This window comes from Trematomus bernacchii, unplaced genomic scaffold (genome assembly GCF_902827165.1).
Source record: "Trematomus bernacchii unplaced genomic scaffold, fTreBer1.1, whole genome shotgun sequence".
In the NCBI taxonomy this organism is placed as follows: Eukaryota; Metazoa; Chordata; class Actinopteri; order Perciformes; family Nototheniidae; genus Trematomus; species Trematomus bernacchii.
This window is the reverse complement of record NW_022987803.1, coordinates 9,154,565-9,172,378: the sequence shown is the minus strand read 5'-3', so window position 1 is coordinate 9,172,378 and position 17,814 is coordinate 9,154,565. Positions and strand designations below refer to the sequence as shown.

Below are 17,814 nucleotides of genomic sequence, written 5' to 3'. Positions count from 1 at the left end.
TGATTGATTGATTGATTGATTACTTGTGCAAATCAAGACTGAACCTTCATAAGGGCATCGCTAATGATCTTTAAAACTGAAACAAAATGTTGCTTTAACATCAGTACATGATATGGAAGCAATATTAATACTAATACATCTACAGTAGACAGTTATTACTGCTGAAGATGATGTGGAGGAATGAGGAGAGGTAGACAGCGTACCACAGAGGAGGAATCTCATGTTCTGACTGCTGACTCGTGATGAGAATGTGTTAGTCCTGCAGGTCCAGACTGCAACACATGCTGTCATTGCATCATCACCGTCAGTCTGGGAACTTTTTTTTGGCAGTGGAAGCAGACAGCAGGTTTTTCTCAGTGTGCAGCTGCAGGGGTATGAGGAAGAGGTGCCAGAGAGCTTCTGCTCGCTGACTGGCAGATGATCGGAGCACCTCAGGGCCAAAGCTGTCAGCGCTTGCTTCTCGAGTCTTTTCTCACTCACCTGGGTGTCACTGATGGACAGACTGAGGGGTGGGGGGAGGCTGGAGCCTTGGGGTTGCCTACCAGTGTGATTGACAGTTTGAAGTGTGTGCATGCGTGTGCAGTCTTTCACTCAATATTAGGCCTTTTGCAGCGCTTTGATTAAATAACTAAATAACATTCCTTTATTCCAGCACAGCATTCTTGTGTAAATGGTAAGTATGCCTTCTAGTCAAAACAATTAAATAATATAAAATCCTAAAATGAGTAAAAAAATGAAATACATATTATGCCTAATTTGCATAATTAAACATAACATTGCTGAAAATGTGTAACACAAGACATTGTCTTAATATAAGTAAAACATAGGATGGTTTTGTGGTATGTACTGTGATCAATGTAATAAAGTAGCTTTGTTGTTGTGAAATTTCTTGGCTGGTTATCCCATCAACATTTTCCAGAAAGAGTACTATATTGCAATAGAGATTGAGGTACTTGTACTTTACTTGAGCATTTACATTACTTATTAGGCAACAGACAGGTAGATGGAGCTGCGATCCCATTGTCTGCAATCCACAGTACAACCACATGGGGGCGACATATACTTTGATAGGTGGTAGCTCTGACTATAATGCTCAAAATTGAGTATAGGCCTATTCTAGTATTGCAACATCATCATCATCAGCTTTATTTAAAGAGACTCTTGGTTCATTATTAAAAGACATACAACACTCAAATATAAATAAAAAAAAGACAGTTATACCAATGTTTCCACAGAGGTGACTGGTATCGTATAGCACTGAGACACGGATTTGAAAGCAGCATAATGACAGAGTTTTGAGAAACATTCAATCGACAGATGAATTTATACATCAGATTTCTCAAGAGAGCATGGAACGTGTTGATTCGTGCATTACAAAACATTTCACTTGCACTGCACCACCTTGGTTTCCTAAGCAGTATACGCAAACAATCATTATAAGCAACCTGGAGCTTCTTGAGGCTCGCCTTCTTAAACTTGACCCACAAGGGGGCAGTATAGAGAGGAGTACAATACGCTCTAAAGAGGTTCACCTTAACCTTATCTGAACACCAAGAGAGCCAACATGTTAGCTTGTGTATAAGACACACCAATGTCTATACATGTCATCATCATCAGCCATTTCCTCTGTAATGATGTGTCCCAGATACTTAGTTTTACAGCAAACAGACAGCACCTGTCCTGACAGATAGAATGTTGGAAAACCAAGGTTCTTATCCCCGTTTGCTCTGCAGATCATTACAGCGCTCTTCTTAGCATTGTATTTAACATACAATTTGACACCATAATCAACAGAAATCATTCCTAGTATTGATAGGATAACTTCTTAAGGAACTGGATTTTTGGTTGGATGACTGGATATATGAATACAAGGGGGAATGAAAATACTTTGATGATGAACATAAATACTTTCTTGCTATAACAAGACACTTAAGATTAATGTGTTGCTCAATTTAAGTCTATAAGTTAAAATGTGTTGTCATCATAAGACAAAACAGGAAGCTGACTTTTGAATTGTTACACATGAGCTGACAGACCTGCTCAGAAATCGCAGAACGCAAAAATGAATATGAGAATATGAATTAGTGATAGATTTTTCTCAGTCGATTTGTGGTTTGTCTTGTAGCCTCATTATTTCCTTGGTCTGTTTCACGCTGCCAGTCAGAATCAATTTTCACACCGCTGTAAGTGTGTCAGGAAACTTTGCTTATCTCATTTGTATTTGGGGCAGTACAGTCTGCTCGCAGAAAGTGTGAGTTGGTTGTGGTTTATTTCATAACACTGAGCTTTTTTTAGTCTCACACAGTCCGGAGTGGAGACTGCTGCTGACACAATGGAGACCATTAATAAAGTTGCACACAGAGCAACGTAGGAGAACGAGAAGACACCTTACTTCCAACCACATGTTCAACTGGCCTGTTTTTCAAGTATCTCTGCAACGCTTTTTGATTTGTTTTTACTGCTTTGCATTTGCACTTACACGAGATTCCGCACTGTGATAACAATGTGCTAGCAATGTACATCTTTGACCACAAAACATACTTACGTAACCCAGACCGCACACCCTATCTTTTTTTCTCTGAGATCTTTTTAGTCTTGCAGTTTCGAAAATACAGTTTCATTTAGCTGTGACTTCATTTGAAACACTATGTATTCTTAGAATTCGATGATCTATCGATTCAATTCAATTCAACATGCTTTATTGGCATGAAAGTAACAAGTGTGTCCAAAGTGTCAGATAATAATAAATATACAATGTGAACGAAAATAACATTGTACAATTAAAAAATCAAGAAAATAGCAAAACAACTATTCACATTTGCCCTGTCAATCTTTCGCATCAAACCCATTGGTTAGATTATCATATCAAGTTTTAAAGAGAAGAGATGCAAGTGAAGACTTGCTTCCTACACTTGAAAAATGATCAATCAAAAAATATGTTGAAGTGGGTCTCTGAAGCTTTTATCTCATATTCTTTGAACTAAGGCAGACTCCCTTACATTTTCTAACTTGTTCAATATGCAGCAGCATGTATTTGAATTAGGGCCAAGTTAAAAGTGTTTGTAAACCCCCAACATTAGCAATCTGCATACCAATAAATGATATCCAAATTTCAACGATCATGTTTAACCCCTTAAGTCCATTACAGAGCTCTTGGTATGTGCAGAGCCTAACAAAGATCCTGCATCCCTTGTGGCTCAATACTTTATTATCAACTTCATTTTGATTTTGATTTGAATGTGTTTTAAAAGGTTAAATTCAAACACAAATGAACCCCACACTATGCTCAAACCTTTAAAGAATAGTGGAAGTATGATAATTGGCTTTCTTGCCGTAAGTTGAATAAAAACATAAACAAAATCTATTTATTTTTTAGGTAAATATGATCCATAGCTTAGCATACAAAACTAGAAACCGCTAACGTGGTTCACTTCAAATCTAATAAACTACTCTCTACTGTACGAGCACCCATAAAGCTCACAAATCAATATGTTATAAGTTTCTTAGTAAATGTAAAACTATCAAGTTCTGGTTTCAAGAAGAGTACAGAAGTGCTGGAACTATTTCTTGACTGTCTTGCTCTTTGTCGCTATCACAATAAAACCACATATTTTCAAGCTTTTTAACACCTTTGTTGAATTGGACCGAGCCAGGTTAGCTCTTCCCCTCTGTTTCCAGTCTTTTTGCACCTGCTAACACCGTGGGAATGCCTGGGGAGAGAAATAAAGGTATTACCCCTTCTCAGAAAAACACCTACGTTTACCCGAAATAATATGCATTTGCACATTCAGCGTGAAACCGAGGCAACGAAGGGGAGGACCTCACCTCAGTTTGAAAGTTTCAATCAAGCTTTGGCAAAAGGACAATTTTGAAACACAATTTTCCCACCACAAAATCGCAACACCATTGAATGCCATTGAAAGGGAACAGTTATTTTATTTGTACAGAGTTTTGTGTTTGTTCTTGGAAACACACTTTATTAATGGCCTTCCTTGTACTTTTATCCATGCTACATATTGAATGAGATCATGGGACTAGGTCACAAAAATAAAGGGCACACACACTATGACTTCCATTCATGTCATTTCCTTATGTAAATCACAACAAATGTGAATTGAAAGGCATGTTAATATAATTATACCAGATAACAATCACATTAACTGTTATCTTTTCATAAAGTATGGTTGTGGTGAAAATCCCTCTGACAAATAGACCTGACTCATATCCTCAAACAGCAAGCATGCCTACCCATTATTTAATGCAAACCATAGGAAACAGCAATGTGTGAACATGTCATAGTAAAATACACATTATTTCACCAAGCCACACGTAGTAAAGTGAAAACATAGTGGTTGAAGTTTGTGTAACATTTTGGTGTAGAGCTGCTGTGTCACATAGCCCACACAAAATGTTATATATTAATTGAGTGATTACTGTAACAATGGAGTTATCGCTTCCTTCTGTAACAGGAGGGAAGTAGTCATGAATGACACGGGGACATCTGGGAACCTGAAGCTATATTTAGACAGCTGAGTCGTAAGCAGATCAAAAATGCAAACTGCTGACCTTTAAATTACAGATTTAAAATGTTATCACCTGAATGTGTGCCTTACGTGACCCTTTAACATGTGTCTAAACAAGAGATATATAATTTAAGGGAGAATTTTAGAAAGATAGTTCTATGTTAAAATGTGCTTTCCTGTCACTCGATGATAAAATCAATATCTATTGTCTGTGTGCTAGTCATGTCAGAGACAGGGTGCTATTCGCTTAAAGACTGGAAGCATGTGGAAACGGCTAACGTTAGTCAGCCCCTCTTTGTAACATTGTAAAAACTTTAGTTTGGTCGGTACAAAAAGGGACAAGTAAGATACATCTATGCATGATAATGAAGAAATTAGAGCTAGGAAGCTATGATAGCTTAACTTAGCTTAGAAACCGAAAGCAGTCAAAATAAGCTAGCCAGCTCTGTAAAAAGATTAAAATAATAATACACATACCAGCACTTCTTAAACCCCAGTAATACAATAGATCGCTAATTGTTTAATCTTTACTCAAAAAGGCACAAGTGAAATCAGTATGCTAATTGGATATGAATATAGGCTAGATGGAGGTGGCTAAAAACTTAGCAGCTGAAAACTGTAACCAGGCAGAAACAGCTGGCTGAACTATTTTAGTAGTTTAACAATATGCCTTCATACTTCACTAGATAACATATTCTGTTCATATTAAAAGTTAAACAAAGTAGATATGTGATATATGGTGCTTGTATTCTTTCTTCCCATTCACAGAGCCAGGCTAGCTGTGTCCCCCTGTAGGCCTACTATTTTAATGCTAGGCTAAGCTAATTGTCTCCAGGCTGTAGCTCCATAATTAGGCTACAGTATATCAATCTTCTAATCTAACTCTCGACAAAAGTGAATAAGCATATGTCCAAAACTGTCAAACTATTCCCTGAAAAGTGTAGGCCTAAGTGCCTTCCAGAAATTACAAGTGTTTCAGTTTAACAATGTAACCATGATGTCATTTCAGTGTTATCAATGCTTTATTTTACTTCCTCATCATCAGTATGTTAACCTGATGATAAACCCTTGCTAAATAATAAAAAACAAACTGAAATACCATTAACTTCCTTAAAACAAATGATGTCATTATGTTATTTGGTTCATTTATAATAAGCACAAATGTTTTATTATGAATTCAGTTACCAGTTTATTGTGTACAGGTAAAAAATATCCAACCGAATACAACGATGCAGTCTAATACAACAGCTCTGTATCAAATCATACTCATTATGGCTATAATGTTACATTTTTTTATTTGTATTTGTTTAATCAAATAATGGTCACTTACTTAGGCTGCCGTTGCATTAAACTGATGGGATTAGTAATGATATTTCCTCAGTTTATTTCAATAAGGGTAGACGTAGCAACATCGTACAATTCACCAACAACACTGGCTACAAACTCCAAAGTCGTCATACATTTGAATCAACACTAAATGTCTGAACCAAAACTTAACATAACCCTCTTGATTAAAGATCTGTTGTGTTAGACGGCATCGGTTTTCCTTGTTAATAAACTGGCAGTGTACCAGCAAAGCATAACAGCCTTAGATCCCAAATGAGGGTGAGGTTGGTGTTAGCTGATCAATACAGAAAAGGGGAGAGTTTCATGACTTTAGCACTTCACCAACAGGGTGTAATGCCGCCTGAGGCTAACACTGACGCAGATAAGTGGTACTTTTCCATCACACAGACAGAGGGCAATGTACAGCACTTGACACTGAACTGGTTTCTCAGCAGTTGTTGTCCATAGCAACTTGCTGTAAACAGAAGTCAAGTGCAGACATGAAGACTTGCACAAAAAAGAAAATCTCAAGGATGTAAAGTGGAAGTCCCAGTATTTCCTGTGTGGGGTAAATATCTGGCCATATATACACACAAGCACGCAATCTTAGCAACAAGATTTAAAAAAAAGGAACAGTTTGTACTAAGATGCCTCCTTGCGATACTTGCCTCAGATTAAAGTACGTTTGGAATTCAACAAATCAGTCTGATGTGACGCATTCATGGGCATAGAGATAAGTGGGCTGCATTTGAAGTGACATCACATGACATCAGAGACATGCTGGGAGTGTATTTTTCTGGGTATCGCCCCGTAGAGGTGTGAATATGGCACTGCTCTTGGATACCGTTGCTATTTATTCACCAAGCCTACCTTTACTATGTAAACAAAAGCAATCCTGGGAGTTTTTTTTATCTTAAATGTCAGGGCAGCACAGGTAGCTCTGTCACGCACTTTGCTATCATGTTGTGCAACAGAAAGGAAATTCCTCCTTAAGACTTGCCTCAAAGCAACAATAGGACAAAATGCAAATTAGGTAACAGGAATAAGGAAAGTCACCGTTAAAACAAAAATATTGAAAATTCCTATCAAATCTCATGCATTTTCTCAATAAAAAAGTGTTTTCTGGGATTTTTGTGCAGAAATTCATCTCCATGAGGGTGTTTTTTATGATGTGCAATGCTAGACGGGTAAATCCAGAACATTGTATTGTGGAACATGCAGTGTTGGTTTCATAAGGGAGTCTCCACAAGGAAACTCTAGATTATTCCCCCTCTTCTCCATGTGCTGCTTAAATTCGCATTCTAGTGTGCAGACACAAGTTTTGAAATCCTGGCAGCTTTCTTTCTCTTACCATGTTGTGTGAATTATATTGTGTTTTCACCACATGCACTATTGTCATTTATGCAAATCCTATTCATATACAGGTCACATATTTTCTGTTAGAACATAATTTGCCTCAGGACAAAGGGACGCTGTTGTGTGCCAGATCTAATCATAATAAGGATATTATTTGGTTGCATGTTCCAAAATCACCCCAATTATGTCATGCTTTTCTTACTAATCTAAGAGACTGATAAAAAACAATCCCCGTTAACGTATTTTATCGTAATTTAAAATAATTGTATTCATGTTTTCAATGTATTCATTTAAGTTGACTTACAGTTTGGAAATGACCCCTTTATTTTTAGTATATTTACTTTTTTATCAAATATAAATAAATATGAAGATGCTTATGCTTGTGTTGACTGTTGCACAATCATACAATACATTGAATTGAAGGAAATAAAACAAACAACAACAACCTTTGGAGACTGTAAAAGTATTTAATGGTGACAAAGAATGCAAATAACAAAGGACAACATTTTAGTTAAATAACATGTATTGCTTACATTTTGTGATATGAGACTGTAGTTACATATAAATATGCTTTACAAGTAAAGTTAATTTTATTTTGTTAGGACAGCCACAGTTATATTTTAACCCAATGTGGTAAATAGTGGGCCATAGTTCATATTCAGTGTAAATAGTGAACTGAATTTTCTATTGGAAACTTTTCTCTTTTTAGAACAAGTTTAAATGAGCCAAATCAGGCCAAAAGTAAGTCAATGGAAACTATATTTAAAAAGTAATTCTAATTTGGTTAGCCACCTAAATTAGATAATTCCCCCAACGCAGGAGGGAATTCTTGAAGAACCTTTTAGGGGCTGTCTCCCTCTCATTCATACCCATGGTGTATCATTCATTGGCACAAAAAACGACATGTCCCCTAACCTACATCACAGGTGAAAATGGTGTCTAATAGGAAACTACAGGTTTTCATTCTGAGTCTTTAGGGGGGGATTTTTCTTACAAAAGCACAAGCCCTGTGTGATTTCCCTTGCTTTTTCTAAGATAAGTCAATTGGAAATCCCCACTGAAGCCCCGCCCCGACCGAATTGCACAAAACCGAGTGCGCCTCCTTCAGCGGCACCACTCTTCCCTGACCTTTGGACACAACGGAGCTGTGTCTTCTGACAGTCGCAAAGTAAACATGGACATTCACAGAGTTTCGAACCAAAACCAAATGGATTATAACTTCGACAACACGGAGCCCAAGCACGGCAAAATGCTGCCGTGCCAGGAGGACCGTTTTGACAGCGGCCTGGATTCCCTGAAGGAGGACGAGCTGGTGAGCGACTTTGAGGGGATGTCTGTACACACAAGCGAGGAGATCCAACAGGAATATGAGCCGTGGAGAACTGCAGTGACCGAGGATGGTGACACGTAAGTTCTTTTTTCTGTAGATTATTAATTATGCAAGTACGCATTTCTTCTCTGTGCTTACATCAAGTCAGAGTTTTGCAATCGAACGCAGCATATTAAGTTTAAACTTCATGCATTGGAAAAGCTGCAAAAGGAAGCATGAAATTCTCGAAAGTTGCACAAAAACTAGAGGCCTTTAAAAGTGTATGCAGCAAAGCGCGTACCCTGTGTGTGTGTGTGTGTGTGTGTGTGTGTGTGTGTGTGTGTGTGTGTGTGTGTGTGTGTGTGTGTGTGTGTGTGTGTGTGTGTGTGTGTGTGTGTGTGTGTGTGTGTGTGTGTGTGTGTGTGTGTGTGTGTGTGTGTGTGTGTGTGTGTGTGTGTGTGTGTGTGTGTGTGTGTGTGTGTGTGTGTGTGTGTTGTGTGTGTGTGTGTGTGTGTGTGTGTGTGTGTGTGTGTGTGTGTGTGTGTGTGTGTGTGTGTGTGTGTGTGTGTGTGTGTGTGTGTGTGTGTGTGTGTGTGTGTGTGTGTGTGTGTGTGTGTGTGTGTGTGTGTGTGTGTGTGTGTGTGTGTGTGTGTGTGTGCGTGTGTTCTTTGGCTGAGAGCGCAGTCTGGGCGGTGCTAAAGTCCGCTGTGCGCGTTCAGGAAAGTCCCTGGCGCTCTGCCAGGAACTGATAAAGCATCAGATGTGTCAAGCCACAACTGGTGGAAATAACCCGACAAAACTCCAGTCTTGCGAAACCATCCACTGCTGGCGCTTTGTTCTTTCTCATTTGGCTGAAACCACTTCCTCTGAGCGTGCATTTCTTGATTTTATTTTATAAAAGGCACTATTTTAACTAACCAATCTCTCTTTTTTTCTGTACCCACAGGCTTCTTCACTTGGCCATCATTCATGAATCCACAGAACATGCGCATCAGATTATCAAACTGTCTCACAATCACCCCTTCCTCAACACACAGAACCACCAGAGACAGGTAAATTCAAAATGATTGATTACCAGCTGAACAAAAACACTCCTTATCACACACACATTCCCTTTTTAAAGTCAAGATAATGATGAAACCTAACTTGTAAATGTAATTTCTGCAGACTGCTCTCCACCTGGCAGTGATCACCGAGCAGCCTCAGTTAGTGGAGCGGCTCCTGAAGGCCGGATGTGACCCGTGTGTGGCCGACGACAGCGGCAACACCGCGCTGCACATCGCCTGCAAGAGAGGCTCTCTCGCCTGCTTCGGGGTCATCACACAGAACTGCCAACGCCAAATCGCCTCCATGGTTTCCTTTCCCAACTACAATGGTAAGTTAAAATAGAACCCTTAAAGACACATTTATAATTTTTCACTTAAGCAGTTCTTGAATTGGTTAACGAAATGTTCTCTCCTCTTCACAGGACATAACTGTCTCCACATGGCGTCCATTAACGGCTACATTTCATTGGTTGAAAGCCTTGTTCAGCTGGGAGCAGATATTAACGCACAGGTAGGTTTCATTAGCACTAAAGGAAGCAAGTTTTGAAGATGGTTTTCTTCAGCAAAAACTCAGTAAGAAGCACAAGAAATCTAACTTTTTTTCTCTATGTTGTTTCTTTCAGGAACAATGCAGTGGTCGTACGTCGCTTCACTTGGCGGTGGATCTCCAGAACCCCGCTCTGGTCCGCCGCCTCCTTGAACTCGGCGCCGATGTTAACTGCTTAAACTACGGAGGTTTCACACCCTACCACCTCACATATGGGCGCCACAACGAAGAGATCCGCAGCCAGCTTTACGAGAAAACGGCGCAATACCTGAGGGAACTGCCCGAAAGCGAATCAGAAGTGAGCGATATGGAGGATCTGGACACATCGGAAGATGAGGTACGTTTCTGAATCAGGCTCCTCAGAGGATATACCACCTGAAGATTTCATATAATGTTGTCTTCAACAGAATGGGTTCCTAACGTCTTTTTTTTTTCTTTCCCACAGTTGTACGATGACATAAAGTTCGGAAAGTAAACTTCCCGTCCGATCAGTGGTGAGAACCACAAGTGAAGCTGCTACTGGGTCGCCCAGCCACGCCCCCCCCCCCCCGGACGAGGGACAAATCAGCCCCCCGTCCAGGCCCATGTCCAAAAAGCCTGGTCCCGGGATCAAAAGAACATGGATGGAGACGTCGAACGATTGGTCCGGATCGCAGAACGATCTGCGCCCCAAACACAGCGCGACCACGTCCTCCATATTCTTCTTACTGTATAAATATATACCAATGTGTATATTCCAGACAAGACGTGTGTAATATATTGTAAATACAGAGATATTATTTTTGTACCTGTACATAATGTTGTGTGAATTTAAACACTATTTACAAGAAAATGTTCCGAATAAAAAAGAATGTTATGAATATAAACAGCTATGACTGGTTTGATTTCCTTCCACGGGCTTTCCACATTGTCAAAAAATAAGTACAATTTCTCCCTTGCACAAAAGTGACAGAGATAAGAGTCATCACCCAGACTTGAGAAAGACACAGAGAACATTCACTTTGAAACAGTCTGGGATTTCCTTGTTGGGGCGAGGTCACTGTGTCTATGAGTCAGCGCGTTATAAGAGGAACATAATGTGCTTAAATATTCCACCCTTACCGCTGAATAGCAGTTGGAACTTGCTAAAAAAGTACCCAGGAACTTTAGTGAGTAGGAAGTGTCTTTTACAGAGAAGGGAAATTAGCCAGACATAGTATAACTGCTGTGTCACAACCACCAGGAAACTTTGCAGGGAAGTACAAGATTTCCCAGTCTGCTGATAGATCTGCGCATGATAGCTGGGGAATTTTTCTGAAATTACCTTAAATAACCAGGAACAAGCTCTAATTCCCGCTATGAAGTTAAACTGGAGCCAGCGCTTATCCCAAAATGTCCCTGAGTGATTAGGTTTAATAGCAGTGCGTACTGTCTGTAGCCTGTAATTGTTTTCATGGCTGTAAACATTAACCAGGTTGTAGACCTGAGGACTGCAGGGGGGGTTTCCAAGGACTTTTTAAAGTTAATTAAGGACAGGGGAAAATACCAAGGAGACTTTAAACAAGTTTAAGAAAATGACAGAAAACATCACTAAATATAACATTAAAAAAAACTATTTTAACTGAATTTCTGATTTAAAAAAAAGCTGCTAATAGAGAGAAGTTGGTTGGATTTAGTCCAAATGAGGGTGAAAATGTGTGATCATCAGTTCTAGTCACATGTTGATGACAAATCCTTTAAAATGCTGAGCTGGAAGGGGTCATTGACTAGAATACTCAGCCAGTTCCCCCCACCCTGACACTCACCAAATGTCAGCTTGGTCAAAACCAGTTAGAGGGGGAAAACATTTTCCCTTAGCAAAAGAGAAACTACTCGTATGATACATCCGGTGGGGGGTTGAAGTATGCTATTTCTGACAAGCGACATCTGCGTAATAAAAGCAAAAATGTAGAGAAAATTAGGTCAAATCAGGTCTACATCACTGTGTAGTAAAAGAACCTCTCCGCAGCACCTCGGCATGTCATGTGATTCTTGTGCAGAGCCACAACAGGAAGCTCAGAGGTAAAGTCTGCACAATCTCATGTTCCAGTAAACGACTACTTGACACATGAAAACAAAGCTCAGGAGTTTAACATCTAACATACTCATATTTACTTTGACATCAAATGCAAACAGCTCTGTGTGCAAAACAAGTAGGGATACAAAGACAACGGTTACTCGAAAAACTTTTTTTTATTGTTGAATGAAACAGTGGGGGGTAAATGTACAGCAAACAAAGATAGCCTCCATCTGGGAACTGTATATCCCATCATGCTCTAACTTAATCCAACAGGGGACGTGTCTCTGCTCGCTCAGTCCCGCTCGGCCAGGGCCATCAGGTGGACGTCCACCTCCCCCTCCGTCAGAATCCTGCAGAAACACACAGGGGCATGATTCTGATATCAAACATGTATTTCAACCACAATTAGCAACATGAATAAAGGAGTTAAATGACTGTCAGAAAAGGGGTGTTTAATGCTTTTCTTGGCATCAATGATAGTATCTGGATTGTTAAAGGGTTGATTTAATAATGGAGCAATTTGAGTACACCCACTTATGCTGTTGGTAGTTAAAATCTACATTTTACAGTTAGAAAGCAAACAATTATTTCTTCTTTCACCTGGTAAAATGCATATTTATTGTAATTTACAAAACAGTGATTTACAACAAACGTAACTAATACTTACAACTAATAATATAATTAAAGGGGAATAAATGGCAGATCGATCGATAATAAAAATAATTGATTAATGTAAAAAAATGAAAAATGTAGTTTCCCAATAGCATATGTGGTTATTTAAAGGTGGGGTAGGTAAGTTTGAGAAACCGGCTCGAGATACACTTTTTGTTATATTCCATGGAATGTTCTTAACATCCCGATAGCAATGAATATCTTAAGAGCTTTGACAAAAAATCCATAAAAAAATTTCATCTGTGGAAGCTGTAATACTGTAAAAAGCACGACCAATCATTTTAGCCGGCCCGGCTAAAATAACTGGATGGCCTACCTGCCTGTCAGCCTTCCATCTGTGCACAAACTTATGTCGTGCCCTCATTGGTCATGTGCGCGTTCGTGTGTGTTGGAGGAGGGGCTCTGTAAGGAAGTGGCAGATTTCTTCCGGCTGTGTATTTTCAAATTCTAGCGATCTCGAGCCAGTTTCTCCAACTTACCTACCCCACCTTTAAGTAACCATTAAAATGCTATTATACATTTTTTCCATGGAGCATATTAAATTGAAAATGCAATATAAACAATGTTACCGGATTTTCAATTTATGCAAGCAATATTAAAAGGAATGTCAAATAGCATTTTCATTTGCAAAAATTGCATTTAAATTGTGGCTGAAAGAATGATTCCACATTTAAAAAAAATTAGGCTTCACTGACTTTTATTTAACATTACTGTACACAAGGCCATTCTTGATTTTCAAATTGTGAGAAAATTGCATTTTGGCTTTAATAACTGAAGTGTCCACTGTACGTTGGGGTATAACTTTAAAATTAAATGTCAAATGCATTAATTTAATTGTAATTAATTGTTTATATTGCATTGCAATTTCATTCTAATATAGTCAATGCAAAAATGGGTTAAAAGCATTGCTCAAATAATAAGTATATATATATGTGGAAAATGATAATGCTGTTGCAGAATTACACATTTATTTTTCCAGTATAATTATGTTTCCTAAAGCAGTCTCCCTGAGAGCTTAGACGCTGAATGTGAGCTGTAATAATGGAAAACTTTTGGTTGATTGCTTTTCATATCATAATTATAACTCCAATAAAAATGTTTTTTTTTATAAATCATTGTGCATTTTTGGTCTTTTACCTGAACTTGGGGTCCTGTAATGTGACAACTCCCACCTCCAGCTCAGAGGGCTTGAAGTCGATGGAGAGAACCGTCGACAGACAAGAGATTGCGGTCTGCAGGGAAAAAACAAAGAGATAATGTTACATCCTAATAATAATTTGCTTAACATTCAAATAAATGCAAAATTAGAACCCGCAGCTGGAAAGCACCTCTGAGATTACTTTCACTTCCATGTTCCGCCCTTATCAACCTGTGTACCATCCTTTAAAGACTTTAGTCTCACCTCAATAGTTTGCTCAAAGGTCCAGTCCAGCTTCTTTTTTACTTTCTTCTCCAGGAAGCTGGTGGCTTCTGTCTGCTTCACTCCGGAGGCGGTGGCCTTGAAGCCGCAGTAGTAGCCTGCGGGGTCGTTTTTGTAAACCTGGGGCCCGTGCTCATCGTCGATGCCGATCATGATCATACCTGTAGGAGACAGCAATTGGCGTCAGAGTTTTACGCCTATAGATTTGCCAAAACACATCTTTACCCCCTCTAAATTTGAATAATACGTACAGCAGCCCAGTGGTCGCATCTCGGCGTTCTGCGTGTAGACTTGTGAGATGTCAGCGAGTCTCTTGCACAGCATGTCCACTGGAATTTCGTAACCGTACTTGTACTGCCAGTTGGCGGCCTCGTAGCGAGCTCGCTGGACTTGGGACCTGCTGTCAGCTGGAGGAGATAGAGGAGGTGGGAGAAGTGGGCGATAAGTTAAAAGCATTCATTTAACTGTCACTCAGTCATGTTGGTACTTCTAGAATCTATTTGCAATGTTGAAATGAGATCCACAGAAAGCTGATGTTGACGGTAGGAGTTCTTTGGAAAGAAGAAGCATTTTTAACAGTTAATGTTGTGACTGAGTATGATGTGAAATGATCCGCAACACTCATCACTTTGAACTGAAAATAATTGGAATTTTCAAAAGATAGGGTTTTAACTGGATTTCATAGATTATTTTCCCGATATAATGAAAAATTACAGCATTTCTTGCTGCAAGGCATGCCCCCAACCTACTATTACTGTGACAAGTTTACACCAGGCAACACTCAGAATGGTTACAGAATATGAAAAGTAACAGATTTACTTCAAAGTGTTTAGGCTGAAATGGGTATTGTCCAAAATCCAATGTTCCTACCTTTAATATTTAAAATAGACACACCGATTTGTTGAAATCCTTTATGATTGATGATGATAAATCAAAAACCTGACTTAGTGTTAAATGCAAATAATCTCTGGTTGTGTCCCCTCTCAAAACACGACCCAGCGTATTTTTCTTACCCGTCATCCCGGACATTACGCATCCAATATGGTCTGTTATTCTGAAAAGGTGCGTCACTGTGCCTGCATCCAGGAGCTTGTCCTGTTGTCAAGAAAGAAAAGGTTTAAAATGAATAAATGTGGGACAGCTGCCTCATTATTTGGTGTCATTAATGCATCAAAAAGATGTTTGAGACAAGGAGAAACATTAATAGATAGAAATATTACATGTAAACAGACATACATGCTTTTACATCTTCCGCCAATAAAAACAAAGTAGATTTAAATGAATCATTTATGTATTTTACCAAACTTTTCCTGGTTAAATCTCTAAATTGTGAATACATGTACGAGTAGTTTAACTTCAGCAGAGAACTCTGGTACATCATAGAGCTTTTCACTTAGACAATAGACATATTGATCACGGACACAGGATATACATTTGCTCACTGTTGACAAATAAAGGATATCCAGCTTGCAAAAAATATGCAATACTTTCCGATGTTAAGAGCTTTATAATGAATATATTTAAATATCAGTATGGGTGTTGGTACACTTTATTCACCAGTTTAGAATGTTCACAGTGCTTCAACAGTGTGAAATCAAACACCTGATAAGAACTCACCGGTACTTTTTTCTGTGTTACGACGATTGCGCAGTCCTTCCCCCTGATTGCTACTGATGTGAGTCCACCTTGGTTTATGGCCTTGAAAGCATATTCTGCAGGTTAACAGCAAAAGAGGGTTTCTTAGATGTTGCATGATCAGACATCAGCGGAAAGAATGTAATGGATTAATAAAAACAAGCACAGCGTTCAATTATGTTGTACTAGAGTCTATATGCACCAACACACAGCAGTTTCCCTTCAGCAGTACAACAAGAAGTTGGTGTCATCTGATTGGCCAGCATGACATAATCATTGACTGAGGGTTGCATCCCAAAAAGAAACCCTTGTCACATCAACAAGCCCTGTCCATGTGTAGAGTATATCCTATGACAATATAGGATCAGTTTCACAAGCTATAACTTAGCTGCAAACAGCAGAGAACACTTATTTGGTTCATATATTGGGTGGAAATAAAACATTTTAAAACAATTAAAAGCAGCCTTAACATTTGACTCAATGGCATGTACACGCAATGAATCAGCTCCCCAGACTGCATTGCTAAACATGCTAACTAGCATACTAGCCAGCTAGCTATTGTCAATTGCGCCTTTTGTTCAATTAAAGCATGAGTAAAACACACGTACAAATAACAGGTTTCAAGCAACAAACACGACTTTAATGTTTCCATTTGATACCACTTTCACTTTTGCGCGGTGTCATTTATCAGTTAGAAGCCAGGCTAAACGAACCATGACAGAGCATTTAGCTAGCTAGCTAACAAGTGAGCCTGCCACCCGGCTTTTGTCTGGACAGATCCACATACTGACCGACTTGATAGAGCCTTCCTTCGGGAGAGAAGATGGTGATGTGTCGATCAAACCCTGCACTCGAGCCTCGAGACATTTTACAAGGTAAAGTTGGCCGAAAAGTTCGCCAAATGAATTTGCAAGCAGATTTTTACTTCATGCACAATGTTTTCCCCGGAAGTTGAACTGATGGTAACGGAACTACATCCGGTGTCAGCGGTCTGCTTCGTTACCATGGTGATATAACACACGCTGTATCTGAAATGGTTTTGTTAATGCTTTTATCGCCCACTTCATTTTAAAGAAAATGATATAACTTGACTACTTGACAGTTGTAAATATTACATACATTTCACATTTATGTTTAAAAAAAGTTAAAGTCTACTTGTTTGGCTTTATGTTTAACTTCTCAACAGTAGCCTAAATAAAGAAGGCTACAATCAGCTACCCCTTTAGGGTACTAGCTTCAACATAAACATGCTATTTCCCTTAAATGCAATAGTAATAATATAAATAATAGAAAACATAGTTTTAAAATTAATATGTTGATTCAACTCAAGCATAAATAAGGTCAGCTTTATCAAATGTGCACGTCCAGTTATGGGCAAGTATTATCAGAATATTGGAGAAAAATAAAAATATTTTTGATTTTGCAGATATATAATAAATAATGATATATAATACATTTTTAAAATGTCCTGTTTGTATAAAACAGTAGGCTACATTACTGCAAAACAGTACCTGCAAGTAGGCTACATTGTAATGGGCCTATTGGGTACTTTCATGATGACTCGTGAAGTTTTATTGTCAAGTGTCCCAGTAAGGTTCAGGGTATTTTATTTGTTCCTGTAGGCAGATTTGGTTTGCAGTTAAAGGACAAGGTATCCATTGTGACACACGCTTCAAAAAACACAGACAAGACAAACCGCCATGAAAAGGGTGACAGAGATCCAGCTTTCACAATACCTTGAGAGAATTATTCATTTTATTATGTACAATTTTCCTGCTGTCAAAAAGCGTCCCATAAAACCCCCCCGTACATGCTGACCCATAACCCACATGGCTAACTAGAACATTACATGGAAAGGTGCCATCATTATTGTCATTAGTCACACCTGTGCTTCCCCTCCAATGACAAGTCAAAATACCTGCTGCGGAAATGGCTTTTATTA

The 17,814-nt window shown here is 38.9% G+C and overlaps 2 protein-coding genes across 2 annotated transcripts; one reads left to right on the top strand and one right to left on the bottom strand.

The window, feature by feature from the left end:
- The first annotated feature begins 8,310 nt into the window (after positions 1-8,310).
- On the top strand, positions 8,311-10,975 carry LOC117498424 (NF-kappa-B inhibitor alpha-like). The gene is made up of 6 exons (XM_034150515.1): positions 8,311-8,612; positions 9,461-9,566; positions 9,682-9,889; positions 9,983-10,071; positions 10,184-10,444; positions 10,553-10,975. Exons 1-6 carry the CDS (start codon positions 8,380-8,382, stop codon positions 10,580-10,582), a joined length of 927 nt encoding a protein of 308 aa, XP_034006406.1. The 5' UTR covers positions 8,311-8,379; the 3' UTR covers positions 10,583-10,975.
- A 1,324-nt stretch (positions 10,976-12,299) lies between these two features.
- LOC117498579 (proteasome subunit alpha type-6) lies at positions 12,300-16,846 on the bottom strand. The gene is made up of 7 exons (XM_034150772.1): positions 16,664-16,846; positions 15,855-15,949; positions 15,251-15,332; positions 14,489-14,644; positions 14,220-14,398; positions 13,955-14,049; positions 12,300-12,495 (listed from the first exon to the last, which is right to left on the bottom strand). Exons 1-7 carry the CDS (start codon positions 16,737-16,739, stop codon positions 12,438-12,440), a joined length of 741 nt encoding a protein of 246 aa, XP_034006663.1. The 5' UTR covers positions 16,740-16,846; the 3' UTR covers positions 12,300-12,437.
- Positions 16,847-17,814: the final 968 nt, after the last annotated feature.